Source organism: Oncorhynchus nerka, linkage group LG18 (genome assembly GCF_034236695.1).
Source record: "Oncorhynchus nerka isolate Pitt River linkage group LG18, Oner_Uvic_2.0, whole genome shotgun sequence".
In the NCBI taxonomy this organism is placed as follows: domain Eukaryota; kingdom Metazoa; phylum Chordata; class Actinopteri; order Salmoniformes; family Salmonidae; genus Oncorhynchus; species Oncorhynchus nerka.
The window spans coordinates 39,984,337-40,000,705 of record NC_088413.1 but is presented as its reverse complement, the minus strand read 5'-3'; the positions used below and the strand labels follow the sequence as shown (position 1 = coordinate 40,000,705).

At 42.3% G+C, this 16,369-nt stretch overlaps 1 protein-coding gene across 1 annotated transcript in view; it reads left to right on the top strand.

The window, feature by feature from the left end:
* The first annotated feature begins 3,095 nt into the window (after positions 1 to 3,095).
* Positions 3,096 to 16,369, top strand: part of crip2 (cysteine-rich protein 2) — a 50,414-nt gene continuing 37,140 nt past the window's right edge. The window contains exon 1 of the mRNA XM_029687650.2: positions 3,096 to 3,238. Within this exon, the coding sequence (XP_029543510.1) occupies positions 3,196 to 3,238 (43 nt within the window). The 5' untranslated portion in view covers positions 3,096 to 3,195. The remainder of the gene's footprint in view (positions 3,239 to 16,369) is intronic.

The window sequence follows — 16,369 nt, the reverse complement described above, 5'->3', positions numbered from 1 at the left end:
TGTCAGCTCGGGGATATGAACTTGCTGCAACCTTTCGGTTACTAGGCCAACGCTCTAACCACTAGGAATCACAATCTTACCAATCACCAATCAAGTTTGGAAGCATATATATGGAGCTTGCCCACAGCACAATCACTGCCATTTTGAACATGGAGGGGCATCACAACCCTGAACAGCAGCTACATGCTCGTGGAATAGAAATCAGAAGATGTGTAAGAATGCGTGGTGGTGGTGGTGTTAGGGGAAGACATAATAGAGGAAGAGGTAGAAGGCATGAAGGATGAAATCAGAGCCACAAATGTGGACCATATCATAAACCATGGTCTGACAATAGAAGAGGCTGGTCGGAGAGTACAGCCTAATGTAAAACAGGTCCAGAGTGTCATCAATTGTGCTAACATTCCGTAGGGAAAACAGGTTAACATGTACTCGTTCTTTACTTTTGGTACAGCATTTCATTCACAACAATACAGCAACTATTGTAAAGGTAAAGGCAAGTCTGAAAATCACAACGTACTGTAAGATATGTATGAGGTATATACAGTAATACAGCACATTTTGAATGCAATATATTATCTGTAACATGATCTATTTGTGAATTCTACATGTCATATATAGGACTGCACAACGACCTCATGCTGGTGGCAGAACAGCAGTATTCAGCCATCAGCAAGAACAAGACATTTGCAACATGGTCATAGCCAACAATTCCATCAGGCTAAGAAAGATTTTTATTTATTTTATTTTTTATTTAACCTTTATTTATCTTGGCAAGTCAGTTAAGAAAAAAATCTTATTTACAATGACGGCCTACCAAAAGGCAAAAGGCCTCCTGCGGGGACGGGGGCCTGGGATTAAAATAAATAAATACAATATAAATATAGGACAAAAACACATCACAACAAGAGAACACTACATAAAGAGAGACCTAAGACAACAACATAACATGGTAGCAACACATGACAACACAGCATGGTAGCAACACAACATAACAACAACATGGCAGCAACACAACATGGTAGCAGCACAAAACATGGTACAAACATGATTGGGCACAGACAACAGCACAAAGGGCAAGACGGTAGAGACAACAATACATCACACAAAGCAGCCACAACTATCAGTAAGAGTGTCCATGATTGAGTCTTTGAATGAAGAGATTGAGATAGAACTGTCCAGTTTGAGTGTTTGTTGCAGCTCGTTCCAGTCGCCAGCTGCAGCGAACTGAAAAGAGGAGCCACCCAGGGATGTGTGTGCTTTGGGGACCTTTAACAGAATGTGACAGTTTTTTTAAAAATGACTATGAAACAATTCTACAAGGTGCCATTTGAGAGGAATAGTGACAGAATGGAGGAGCTGTGGTACCAGTATGTCCAGGTAAAACATTGGCGTGAACATGGTATATTGTAATGGGAGTTCTATTGTACTTCAATGATGCCTGTATATACTTCTTGAAGTTGTAGATACCCATAAGAGAAGAAAACATTTCTTCTTTACTAAACTGTCTGATTCTAGAATAGACTATGCAAAACTAACTTTATATTTTATTTCTGTGTTACTATATAGAGAATAATGGAGCTGGAAGGACATGAAATGACTCGCATTCTTGTTTTTGTGGCGAGGCTGGGTTCAATCTGGCCAAAGGCAGGAGATGTGGCCGCAATCTCATTGGACACCAAGCCACAATTGCCACACCAGGCCAACGTGGGGACAATATTACAATGTGTGCTGCCGTTTCTGAGAATGGTGTGAGCACACATATTCCACACATTGGGCCCTATAACACCCAACTTCTCCTGGTCTTCCTAAATACACTTTACAGAGACCTAATAACAGAACACGAAAGAGGTTTAGTTAGACCAGATTTGACAAATTATGTAATTGTGTGGGGTAATGTCAGCTTCCACCAAACCAACATTGTTAGGGAATGGTTTGCTGCGTATGAAAGGATAACAGCGGAGTTCCTTCCACTATACTCCCCATTCCTGAATCCAATAAAATAGTTTTGTTTAGCATAGAGGTGGAAAGTATATGACTATCAGGCACACTTCATTTGAATTTTGGTGGCATTGGCCAATTTACTGACACAATAACTAGGTTTTGAAGCATGAATTAAATGTTTCGGGTGAGTTACTACATTTTGAAGACATGCAATCGAGTTGTGATGTCCCATAAAACAGTTGTGACAATTGCACTTACAGTTTAGAGAATGTTAAGACTGTTTCAAAAAATGAACCAAAGTGATTGAGACAAACTGTAAATCCCCTTCCCCTCAATTTCCCTTCTCTCTTTCTCCAACCCTCTTCTCTCCTTTCTGCTGATCGTCTTGCGCCGAGCCAGATTCTGTACTGCAGCTGAATGAGCCGAACATACACCTGGATGCAACCACAGCAAAGTGAGGGACTGACTAGTAATGAAGTCATGTCTTCTGTGGCACACACACAGTCACCTGCGCCAGTGAGACAAGACACTCAGCAGCGAGACAGCCTGATGGTTGGAACAAGGAGGCTTTTAAAAATAGTGAGCTCAGAGATCAGATGAACTAGTGGTACTAATATTCTGGGAAACTCAGAGCTCTGAGAAATAGCTTCTGGAGAATGTGTGTTTGTGTGTGTGAGTGTCAGTTCTTGGGCTGGGACCTGCAGAATGTGACCCATGTGTACAATGTGTGTGTGTGTGTTTCCCTCTTCTCCCTATAACATGTTTTTCAGTGTGGAGTTTACATTGAACTGTCAAATGTCAAGGCACCGTCATGAAATAAATGATTATACTATATTAGCCCCCATCTCTCTCCATGGCCATTCAATCAGCCAGATAACTGATTTCAAATGTCAACGTCTGCCATTATCACGCACGCCCGTAGAAATTCCTACTCCTCTTCAGTGAAAGAGCGCATTGTGAATCAAACAAACACTGCCTACTCGCCGAGTTGAGAAAAAAAATAAGGGGTCAAAGGATAGGAGAAAGTGGCTGGTTGAGTCAGTGGCTGAGCGCTCCGGTCCCACTCCGTAGACATCACCGTGCTCTACCGACTCCCGCCGGATCAGTGACTGACCGCGCGCTGGACCAAAGAAGTGAGGCGCGAGAGGCGGGGTTTATGCAAATGAGGCGCAGTGAGGAGACGCTCGAGCTTCAGTGAGGCACTTTGTGAACACCACTTCATATGATCTTTCGTCGATATAAAATCATCGCAACATGGCTTCAAAGTGCCCCAAGTGTGACAAGACTGTGTATTTTGGTAAGTTACTCGGATTTCCTGACTCTACTCTAGTTTGTGCACATGGTTCGTTGAGATTTATTCGCGAAATGACACCCGTGGGAAAGGATGCAAAGACCGTAACCTGCCACAGCTAGGCTAGCCACGTTATTATGTAGGACATGTCCTTACCCAAAATCACGACATTTGTGTTTAGGCCTACAAGTTGGCACAGTTTGGCATTGTTTACAATAGCTAGCTAACGTTACTGTCATCATTACTAATTATCAAGGAGGACCAGCTTATCTAAGTAGTAGTAAGTCTCTGCTTTCTTGTCAAAAAATAACTAACGCTAGATAATATATCAAGTAAGTTAAATGACTGGATTTGTAAATGTACTATACTCAATAGATGATTTTCTAAATCCTACATGGTCCTTTAGTGTTCAGCCTGGCACGTTCCTGACAATCCTAACGTTTAGAACAACAGTTTAGTGGACAAATCCTATGCAGTGTAAATACTGGAATGATCGTAGAGGATTGGACTAGCTAACGTTAGTGTCTGAAGAACATCCATTCAATCTCACAATAACATCCTTGCCAAAATATGGGACATTTGTATGTATGCATTAAAATGTTTTTTTATTTTTTTATCCTAAAATATTAGATGAATCGCTCAGTTGACACAGAACTAGGACATAGCAGTAGTACATTTGTTGTGCTTGGGATATATACGCCTATGGCAGCTTTGGAGGTTGCCGCTCAGTCAGTGTTCTTGCTCACTCACTTAGTGCCAAGTGTGTGATAATGCCATATGCTGAAAATACTCAATATGAAGGGAGGCAGTGTAGCCTAATTTGGTGGTCAAGCTGTTTCAGATGTACCAAACCTGCTGTTCTGTCAACCATATGCCCAGTCTGGACCACAAAGATATCAAAAAACTACTTTGGCAGTGTAGAACTGTGATTTACACACACACACACACAAGTTTGTCATGATTAAATCAATCACCTGATCGACGTGTGTGTGCTTGTGTTTTGCTGTCATCATGGAAAAAACACAGTTATTCCTGGCTAGTTCACATCCTATCTCTAACTACATCACACACACACACACACGCCATCTAGCACAGTGCTTGAAGTGGTCATGGGTTCCAAATCAATTATGTGGACACGCCTGTTATATAATAACAAGCAGTGCACATGGCAGCTGCTCCTCATCCTATGGGCCAATAGGGCTGTGACGGGCATGGCATTTTGGATGACAGTTATTGGTCTACCAAATAACTGTGGTTATCGCAATTACCATTCGGATAACTAAACCAGAACAATTTTAAAGAAAAAAATAAATATTTTATAGACATTTTCTCTTCTCTTCCGCGCCTGACTGTATGTGCTGCTGCTGCAGAGAGGCATTTCCTAGGCAAGCAAAGACTGGTTTGCTAAAACACCTTGCTTGTTTCAGCAAGGTGCAACAAAGTTTCATCACGTTGTAGAGTCCATGTTACCTCAGAAATGGACTCAACAGCACAAACGCCCGGGCGTCCCGTCGTCAGTCAGTTGTGCGTTCCTCACAACAACAACAAAAAACGTTTTTTTTAAACGGTTATGACTGTTATTTTATTTTCATGACGGTCTTCATCCAAAACCGTCGGTTATACGGTAATTGTGCCAGCCACACTCCCTCAAGTCAGACAACTAGAAGCATACAGGTGTAGGATCTTCATTTGAGCCAGTTTGCTGGAAATGTTCATTATTATGTGAATTGTAAATGAATGGTCATTTTTGTAGGGCTGATACATTTTTTTGGAAGGGAAATCAAATTACAAACGTCAGAAGACTTTTTTAAACCTCAAATGCACTGGAACAGTGGTCACCAACTGGTTGTTCCCGATTGACTGGTCAATTTCCAAGGCATTCCTAGTCAATCGCCAAACATTTCTGTAAAAAAACAAACAATGATAAAGCCTTGCTTTCCTTTTTGTTTTGTTTTTGTCTCGTGCTGTTGCCTGTAGGTGCATCTGATTCAGCTGTCCTGCGTGCCAGACTGGCAAAGTCTTCCCATTTTTAATCATTTCATGTGTCTGAGGGTACAAACTCTGCCTTCCCGGCAGGCCCGGAGAGCAAATCAAGTGCACTATAGGCCTACCGCTGGCCAATCGGATGGCTCAGATTAACATGTCTGCAGTAGCGTGCCAGGCTTGAAAGAAAGCTACAGCAAAGTTTATACTGTGATATTTCAAACCTTTTAAAACCCATGACTAGAGAGACTGTCAATGAACACAGCAAAGTGCTGCTGTTTTTATGACTGAGTTCATGTTTAAGTTCTTACTCAACACTGTCAACATTTTTTATTCAACACTTTTCTAGGCTATTAAAATGTTTGTTCTTCCAACACCGCAGCAGTAATGAATGAGTAGGAAAGTGTAGCTATAGGCTTGCATTGTTATCATTAGAGGCTTGGGTCTTTATTAATATCGGGGAATATAGTTCGTAGGAGTAACAACATGAATTTGTGCATGAGGCAGGAATAATGCGGTGCGACTTGAGTTTCGCCATCAGCTGGAAGAAGGTGACCCTTTTTGGTCAGTGGAGGAAAGGGAGAACGGAGGGACGTTGAGAGGCGGACCCTCAGTCTGCTGCTCTCTCCCTCCCTCCTCTGAGACTGAACATCAGATGAAGGAACCATCAGCCCAGTAAAGTATTTAAATGTGTGCTCACTCAGCTGTGCCTCACAAGTAATACAACAACGGATATATTGCCGGTGTGATCATATAGCCTAGCTCAAATCTTTACATATATATATTTTTTTTAAATGCTCCGAACAACATTGCATTGGCAGCGCAATTCAAGCAAAGCCAATATGAGGTGCTAATATATTGGTCTTAAATCTGAGCAGTACATCTCGGCTTGCATTTTGACTCAGAAAGTGAATTTGACTTAGAAAAGGTTGGTGACCACTGCACTACAAACTTTAAATGTACTGCATTGCAGGAAGGTTCTTCTGCGAAAGTGTGATCAAATTAACATCTTACATCTGTACTGCAGGCAAATAAGAATTGAGATGAGAACCAAGTAATACATTAATAAAAAAATTCTAATCTTAGCAGTAATTGATTGCTCCCCATTTATTTATACTTTTTTTATGTAACACACACAAACAGGGAAACAGACAGACACACACAATGCGAGCACACAGGGGAAGGGAAACAGCCTATTGAAGTTATTTTTACTGGGACTGCGTGTGGTGGGGTGTGTGTGTTCACATCACAGTTGGGTGGAGTGCTGCCTCCTGCCTGGAGCATGCAAGTTTATCTGAAGTGCAGAATGGGGTTGGTGCTGGGGTTATGTGAACAACTGATGCTGGGGTTATGTGAACAGCTGATGCTGGGGCTATGTGAACAGCTGATGCTGGGGCTATGTGAACAGCTGATGCTGGGGCTATGTGAACAGCTGATGCTGGGGCTATGTGAACAGCTGATGCTGGGGCTATGTGAACAGTTTATGTTTTTTTAAATTTTATTTTACCGTTCTTTAACTAGGCAAGTCAGTTAAGAACAAATTCTTATTTACAATGACGGCCTAGGAACAATGGGTTAACTGCCTTGTTCAGGGGAAAAACAATAGATTTCTACCTTGTCAGCTTGGGGATTCGATCTAGCAACCTTTCAGTTACTGACCCAACACTCTAGGCTACCTGCCACCCCATGTAGGGGATATGTGAACACAACAGTTGATTCTGGGGATACAGTAGCTGTAACTGACAGCAGTCAGTCAGTGACTACCCTCAGTGGTTTGCTTCAGAAGTCAGAATGGGAGAGTGGGTGAGTGAGTGAGTAACTAACTATAGCAGGGATGGGCAATGGGGGTGGGGGTCACAACAAATCTGAACTCACCATGAGGGTCTGCAGTGGCTTGCTGATTATTACAAGTTTAGATAGCTGGCTAGACTAACTTACCTATTTAAAAAAAAATGTTTGCTGACATGGGCTAATTGAGTGACTGTCAATTAACTGCTGATGCAAAACAACATTTATAAATTGCACCTTGTGTATTCTACTATTCTAACTCTCAGCATCAAGTTAAGACCCCGACCTAATAACCCAACCCAAAACATTTTGGGATTGTTCTTATTTGGGAGCGGGGACAGGTAAAATTGATCCGTGGGCCTACAAAAGCTCCACGGGCCTATTGATCTGCGGACCTACAAAAAGTAACAGTTTTACTGGGAATAGTTGACGCTGTGGCTAGTCAGAACAGTCAGTGATGAGACTTGTGTGGTTTTGTCTGAATCATAAGTGATTATTGGAGATTATACAACGGGTGGGTCTAATCCTGAATGCTGATTGGTTAAAACTGCATTCCAGCCAGTGTCTATTCCACAAGGTACCACCGGCTAAATCTATGACATTAAAATGCCTCTTTACTCTGTTCCATCTGACTGTGCAATCCACTGTCTCATCAGCCCAGCCAGGCAAGTTATAAACTTGATCTCCACTTTAAAAATCATCTAGACATGATCTCAATTTTCTTTTAGACTAACATTTAGTTTTCAACAGCAGAGATTTTTATAAACCTTGCAGTCTGTCTCTCCGACATTTGCAACATTGTTTCAGTATTCAAATTCGATCTCCAGCTGTCCCATAGTAATGAAAGAGTCGGGAGGAGACAGAAAGGCAGGCAGAATTTCTCAGCCAGTTGAAGTCATGAATCAGCTAGCATCATTTTTATGGATATATACAGTGCCTTCGGGAAGTATTCAGACCCCTTGACTTTTTCCACATTTTATTACGTTACAGATTTTATTCTAAAATGTATTAGCAATCTACACACAATAACCCATAAAGACAAAGCGAACACAGGTTTTTAGAAAATGTATAAAAACAGAAATACCTTATTTACATAACTATTCAGACCCTTTGCTATGAGACTTGAAATTGAGCTCAGGTGCATCCTGTTTCCTTTGATCCATCCTTGAGATGTTTCTACAACTTGATTGGACATGACACCTGTCTGTATAAGGTCCCACAGTTGACAGTGCATGTCAGAGCAAAAACCAAGCCATGAGGTAGAAGGAATTGTCCATAGAGCTCCGAGAGGCACAGATTGTGTTGATGTACAGATCTGGGGAAGGGTACCAAAACATTTCTGTAACATTGAAGGTCCCCAAGAACACAGTGACCTCCATCATTCTTAAATGAAAGATGTTTGGAACCACCAAGACTCTTCCTAGGGCAGAAGGGCCTTGGTCAGGGAGGTGACCAACAACCCGATGGTCACTCTGACAGAGCTCTAGAGTTCCTCTGTGGAGATGGGAGAACCTTCCAGAAGGATAACCATCTCTGCAGCACTCCACCAAGCAGGCCTTTATGGTAGAGTGGCCAGACGGAAGCCACTCCTCAGTAAAAGGCACATGACAACCTGCTTGGAGTTTGCTTAAAGGCACCTAAATACTCTCGGGACCATGAGAAACAAGATTCTCTGGTCTGATGAAACCAAGATTGAAGTCTTTGGCCTGAATGCCAAGTGTCAAGTCTTGAGGAAACCTGGCACCATCCCCATGGTGAAGCAAGGAGGTGGCAGCATTATGCTGTGGGGATGTTTTTCAGTGGCAGGGACTGGGAGACTAGTCAGGATCGAGGCAAAGATGAATAGAGCAAAGGACAGAGATCCTTGATTAGAACTTGCTCCAGAGCGCCCGGGACCTCAGACTTGGGGCGACGGTTCACCTTCCAACAGGACAACAACCCTAAGCACACTGCCAAGACAACGCAGGAGTGGCTTCGGAATGTCCTTGAGTTGCCCGGCCAGAGGCCGAACTTTAACCCGATCGAACATCCCTGGAGATACCTGAAAATAGTTGTGCAGCAACGCTCCCTATCCAACCTGACAGAGCTTGGGAGGATCTGCAGAGAAGAATGGGAGAAACTCAAATACAGGTGTGCCAATCTTGTAGTGTCATACCAAAGAAGACTCAAGGCTGTAATTGCTGCCAAAGGTGCTTTAACAAAGTACTGAGTAAAGGGTCTGAATACTTATGTAATGGTGATATTTCAGTTTTTTATTTGTAATACATTTGCTAAAATTTCTAAAAAACAATTTTTGCTTTGTCATTATGGGGTATTGTGTATAGATTGATGAGGGGGAAAAATGATTGAATCCATTTTAGAATAAGGCTGTAAAATAACTAAATGTGGAAAAAATCAAGGGATGTGAATACTTTCCGAAGGCACTGTACAAAGAAATGTAAATTGAAAACGGGTAAAACGAAATGAAGTGCAACTAGTTTGTTGTCTTTCTTGCTGCAGTTTGAGGTGATTGTGTTAGCTGCGTTGTTGGCTACCTCCTCTGAACAACAGTGTCCTGATGACTGAGCACATTCTCAGGCGAAATCGCACCTCATTAGCTCATTGTTATGGATGTATCCAAATAAATTCCACTAGAAAACAGCTTTAACAAATTCAAATGTGGCTACGTTGCTGTTATTCTGGCTGCACTTTTTGACATAGTTAGTCGTAAGAACATTGCCAGCCAGTATGGCAATTGACAATTTAGAATGAACGACTGGATCGCGTCCATAGATACAGGACAAAAAGACTGAACATCTGGGTTGCGTCTCTGGCAACCAAACCGATAGAACGAACGACCAGCCAGCTTGGGTAGCAACCCTAGATTTGTGTCAGGATTGTATTTTGTGGAAGGATGAAATAGTATGAATAAATGAATCAAAATATGAAAATATGTTAATCATTGTTTAAATATTTTGGTAACCCATTGTATAAAAATGATAATGCTCTCGAAGCCAGTGTTTGGAGGATATATTGATATCCTCCTAACAACACCCGTGCCACTATATCCTCCAAACACCAGCTTCTCTGGCATTATCACTTAAGTGAGTAAGTGATGCAGTCTAGTCTGGGCGAGGCAGTTGGAACATCAGGTGGACTTCACAAAGGAATTCTAGAATGCAACTGTGTAGAACGAGCTGGACTTGCTGCCTTGTTACAATACCACCTAGACAACTCTCTTTAACCACCTTACCTGACTCACTTTAGCTGGAAGCGATTGCTGCTACTGAATGTGCTGCATGGATTCAAGCAGCATGGTGGTTGACATGTGCTCTATCGATTAGGCCTACTATGCACCTTGCGTCCTACTATGGAGAATGGCTATGCCAAAGAAAAATATAAAATCCATTTGGAAAAGGATCATCTTAGCTCAAGCATTTCTACATTGAATTCTATGTTTGCCAGTATATATTTGGCGTTGCCATCTGTAGAAAAGGACCCGCCTTGCCTTGTCCAACCTCGTTCTCCAGTAATTGGCATTGCCCAATATTGGAACAGCGGGCATTTTATCTATACCTATTTCTTTCTTTCATTCTTTTTTAAATTCTCTCTCTTTCTTGATACTATATAGACTGTCGTTTTAAACCCTTGGTGGTAAGCCACTGTCTGGAATGGAAACTTTTGCTTCGAAAGGAAGTGTTTTATTATTTTCCATTTGTTCTTTATTGGGCTGCTGTTAGCAGATGGTGACATTTAGTCGCCAGTAACTTAATACACATGTTGACTGTGTTAGTGGCGTTTTAAAGCCTTTACAATCATCTTATTTCAAATGTATTTTTGGTGTTAAATCTCTGCTTAGCTTGTGTCTCTACTTATTCATAGTGTTTCTATCCCATGAAGAGAATCTGTACCAGATTAAAGAATCAAGAGTATAAAGTAGGGTGTTGTTTAGCCTATATTTAGGATTCTCACGAATTTAAGCTAACTTAATGAAATCCAAATACATCCATAATAAAACCTTAGCCCAAGTGTAGACAGAGAAAGAATGCAGAATGTCCCTTGGGTTAGCCTAGGTCAGGATGACTGCTTCTTCACTCGTTGCCGAGAACTCTTAACTCCCAGAGTGCATGGTGCACATCTGTCAGAAGAGAGTTCTAGTGTTCCAACTGCTGCAGCTCTACCGATGTAAAACTGTATTGGAAATGCACAGGGACTATTGATTGACGTGACTAGGACAGAGACCCACAGGGAATTGTGTGTGTGTGTTTGTGAGTGCATGCATGGTGGCACGGCTCAGTAAACCAAACGTGGACCTGAAATAGGCTAAATGGGCCAATATAATGGCAGGCAGCATCACTTGTGCACAGCATGAGAAGTGAAAAACTAGGAAGTGAATGATGCTGTGCTGCCATGACTCTATTCTATGTTAAATCTCTCTCTCCATCCCGTAACAATGTGCATATTGCCAAAGCATATAATTCCACACACACAATTCCCTGTGGGTCTCTGTCCTTAAGTGATTCATTTACAATATTAACATAATTGAAATAATTATCATCAAGATTGTCAATGGGACAATCAGGAACAACAATAATCAAGGGTAAAAAAATCCATACAATGGACAAAAGCAATGGCATAGAGGACGTGCTGGTTGGTCGTTCTGTCAGACACTGTCCCTTCTTTTATGGCAGGCTGCAATGTAGTGCGCTGCCATCCCACAGCTCTATGCGTCATCCACCAACAGGACGGGTAGCCTATCCTCATCAGAGAGGTCTTTGAACCTCTCTCTCTATCCCTCTACATCTCTTTATCCCTCTCTTTAAAAAAAAAAATCATATTCTTTCTCTTTCTAAACCCAGGCCTTAAAGTCCTCTCCTGAATCTAAATGAGGTGGCAGGGGGAGCGAGGCGGGATGGGGCGAGTGGAGGGGAGTTGATTGACATGGCTTGGTCTTTATTTAAAGCGAGCCTCAAAGTGCCTCCTGCATTATAATGAGTAGCAACACCTCTATTCACACAAGGCTCTTTCTGTCTTTTTCTGTGTATAGTAGCTACATGCAGTTGTCCTTTCAGGTTGCTAGAATACCTTAGTCCTCCTCTTAGACAGGCTCTCAGGGCAGAAGAGAAGGATACCCTATTTCCCACACCGTAGGCTACACACTCATACACACACTGACAGACACACACTGAAACACACACACCGTACACACACAATCTGCTCTTTCTCCCTGTTCATGGTGGAGTACCCTGTTTACCACTTGGCTGCCCCTGGGGCTGACTGAATGCTCCACATTAGGCCTAGGCTACGTTATGTAATGTAATTTCTTGATTCGGTGCCTCATGTGGCATTGGGTTGCATAATAACCCTCAGAGCCCCTGTGAAACTATAGCTGGTCAAGGAAGGTCCCTGTTGTCTTATCTGTATGCCTCTTCCAGTCACAGTTTGATCCTCTAACAGAGATAACACTATTGCGTCCCAATGGCACCCAATCCCCTATGTATGCACTACTTTTGACCACTGCACATAGGGAAGTAGTGCACTGTATAGGGTGCCATTTGGGACAGACTATGCTGTGCCCTTAAAATGTTGGCTCCCGAGTGGCGCAGCGGTCTAAGGCACTGTACCTCAGTGCTAGAGGCATCCACCCTGGTTCAAATCCAAGCTGTATCACAACTGGCCGTGATTGGGAGTCCCATAGGGCGGAGCACAATTTGTCCTCGTTTGGTCGGTGTAGGCCGTCATTGTAAATAAGAATTTGTTCTTAACTGACTTGCCTTGTTAAATAAAGGTTTAATAAAACAGACGGTCGGTGCCTTTCTCAGTTCTTAATAATCAAATGTGTCAGTCACAGACGGGTGCATGGGACTCAAGCAGAAAAATTAGATTATACTCTGTTAATCTCCAAAGGGAAATCTCTTTGGGATACTAACATGCATAGTAGAAAACCAAAATATAGAATAAATACCTTTTACAGTGCACACTGATACTCTCTAAACTCTATGGTTCCTTAGGATATGATCCTTAAATAGAACTGATGTTTAGGCCTAATTTGTTTTTTAAATTATTATTATTATATATCTACACTACCGTTTAAAAGTTTGGGGTTACTTCGAAATGTCCTTGTTTTTTAAAGAAAAGCATTTTTTTTGTCCAAGAAAGTAAAAGTGCAATATGTGCTATGTAAGAAAGCTAACAGGTAAGAAGTTTTAGGTTGTAGTTATTATAGGAATTAAAGGACTATTTACCTCCATACCATTTATATTTCATTAACCTTTGACTATTGGCTGTTCTTATAGGCACTTTAGTATTGCCAGTGTAACAGTATAGCTTCCGTCCCTCTCCTCGCTCCTCCCTGGGCTCGAACCAGCAACACAGCGACAACAGCCACCATCGAAGCAGCATTACCCATGCAGAGCAAGGGAAACAACCACCCCAAGGCTCAGAGCGAGTGAAGTTTGAAACGCTATTAGCGCGCGCCAACTAGCTAGCCATTTCACTTCGGTTACACCAGCCTCATCTCGGGAGTTGACAGGCTTGAAGTCATAAACAGCGCAATGCTTGACACTCAAGCAATGCTTGACACTCTGGCAAAACGCACAAAAGTGCTGTTTGAATTAATGTTTACGCGCCTGCTTCTGCCTACCACCGCTCAGTCAGATACTTAGATACTTGTATGCTTGTAGGCTCAGTCAGATTATATGCAATGCAGGACACGCTAGATAATATCTAGTAATATCATCAACCATGTGTAGTTAACTAGTGATTATGATTGATTGTTTTTTATAAGATAAGTTTAATGCTAGCTAGCAACTTACCTTGGCTTACTGCATTCGCGTAACAGGCAGTCAGTCTCCTTGTGGAGTGCAACGAGAGAGAGGCAGGTCGTTATTGCGTTGGACTAGTTAACTGTAAGGTTGCAAGTTTGGATCCCCCGAACTGACAAGGTGAAAATCTGTCGTTCTGCCCCTGAACGAGGCAGTTAACCCACCGTTCCTAGGCCGTCATTGAAAATAAGAATGTGTTCTTAACTGTCTTGCCTAGTTAAATAAAGGTATAAAAAAAAATTACATCGGTAAATCGTCGCCCAAAAATACCGATTTCCGATTGTTATGAAAACTTGAAATCGGCCCTAATTAATCAGCCATTCCGATTAATCGGTCGACCTCTAGTCTCAGCGTCAGCTGTGAAGAGTCGACTCCGGGATGCTGGCCTTCTAGGCAGAGTTCCTCTGTCCAGTGTCTGTGTTCTTTTGTCCATCTTTATCTTTTCTTTTTATTGGCCAGTCTGAGATATGGCTTTTTCTTTGCAACTCTGCCTAGAAGGCCAGCATCCCGGCGGCAGGTAGCCTAGTGATTAGAGCATTGGACTAGTTAGCCGAAAGGTTACAAGATCGAATCCCCGAGCTGACAAGTTAAACATTTGTCATTCTGCCCCTGAACAAGGCAGTTAACCCACTGTTCCTAGGCCGTCATTGAAAATAAGAATTTGTTCTTAACTGACTTGCCTAAATTAAGGTAAAATCAAATCCCAGTCACCTCTTCACTTCTTTAATCAGCACAACAGTTTTCAGCTGTGCTAACATAATTGCAAAAGGATTCTCTAATGATCAATTATCCTTTTATAATGACACATTTGAATTAGCTAACACAACGTACCATTGGTACATAGGAGTGAGGGTTGCTGATAATGGGCCTCTGTACGCCTATGTAGATATTCCATTCAAATCTGCCATTTCCAGCATTAACAATGTCTACACTGTATTTCTGATCAATTTGATGTTATTTTAATGGACCAAAAAATGGCTTTTCTTTCAAAAAACAAGGACATTTTCTAAGTGAACCCAAACTTTTGAACGGTAGTGTATATTTTTTATATTAAGACATCCAATCTGACTGCAGTGAAGCCGCTCTAATTTGGTTTTGGTCTAGGTGCAGAAAATCATTCATTTACACCCCGCCTACCCCTTTTATCTTCCTTAGCCAATTCAGCTGAACACTACCAACTTGTGTAGTGAACTCAACGCGTCTGAGAGACCCTTTTATTTAAGCACTTACTGTGCTCGCTCTGTGACTCTGTGAAGGTGATGTGAATTACAAATAGCATTTGGTTCCACAAGTAAACAGCGGCCAGACCACAGGTGCAAAGTAACCTGCATACAGTACAATAGGCATCCCAAATGGCACCCTATTCCCTAAATAGCACACTACTATTATCCAGAGCCCTATGGGTGGTGCACTATGTAGGAAACAGGGTGCCATTTGGGACACATGCTACATCATTAGTAATCATTAGCAGTAAGTCACACAGTCCTGTACTAGGCATTTCAGCCTAGTACTTCTCTGAGAGCTATGTTGACCTACATGTAGCCTAGACTCTCCAGTTCAGAACACAATGTCCTGGCTGGTTAGTGGTTGCAGATGAGTTGGAGCTGAGGGTGAGAGGCTGTGTCTTCCATATTTAACCCAACCCCTCGGAATCAAAGAGGAGCGGAGGGCTGCCTTAATCGACATCCACATTATCGGCGCCCAGAGAACAGCGGGTTAACTGCCTTGCTCAGGGGCAGAACGGCAGATTTTTACATTGTCAGCTCGTGGATACGATCCAGCAACCTATCAGTTACTGGCCCAACGCTCCTACCCGCCAGGCTACCTGCCGCCCCGAAAGGTGAACAAGGCAAGGCAGAGAGGCTATGAAAATGGTGCTTTCATCTTGACCAGTACAGACTAGTGTTGCACGGTACCACAGTAATATCACGGTACCAAAACATCATGATACTTATGATACCAACATCTTCAAATACCGTTGTACCGTTTCATATGATACTACCACATTTTTCAGCCCTACAGATCGTTAGAGAATGTTGATATACTCAGTTTGGTTTATACATTCAGTTGAATTGAAACAACAGCCACTAGTCTCTTGTATGCATGGGTCCACTTCACTATCTACTTTACTTCCATGCCCACATCACATGTGGCATCTGTAATCAGCCAGCCCCATCCCCTACCAGCCCACTCTCACAGCTTCTCTCTGTCCACTCTTCATGTACATCTATTCCTCCAATCAGTGTAAAAAAAAATAGAATTTAGCAGTGATGGCGAGCGGGGATGCAGACAGACCCTGATGAGTCTTCTGTTGTTGTACATTTGTTACATTGGAACAGCACAGGGAAAAGCAAGCCAGAGTAGACTTTGCAAGTTGACTGACATGCAGCCTCTGTTTGTCAGAGAGGGAATATGGAGCACCGTTTCGCGACGGGCATGTTTACAGCTTTACAGCAAAGAAAACGTCTCGTCTCTAGTGGAAGCGGTAAAAACAATATGACCCATATTACCAGAGATGTCTTTTTTTACTTTCTATCGGGATTCGCACACATTTGATATAATT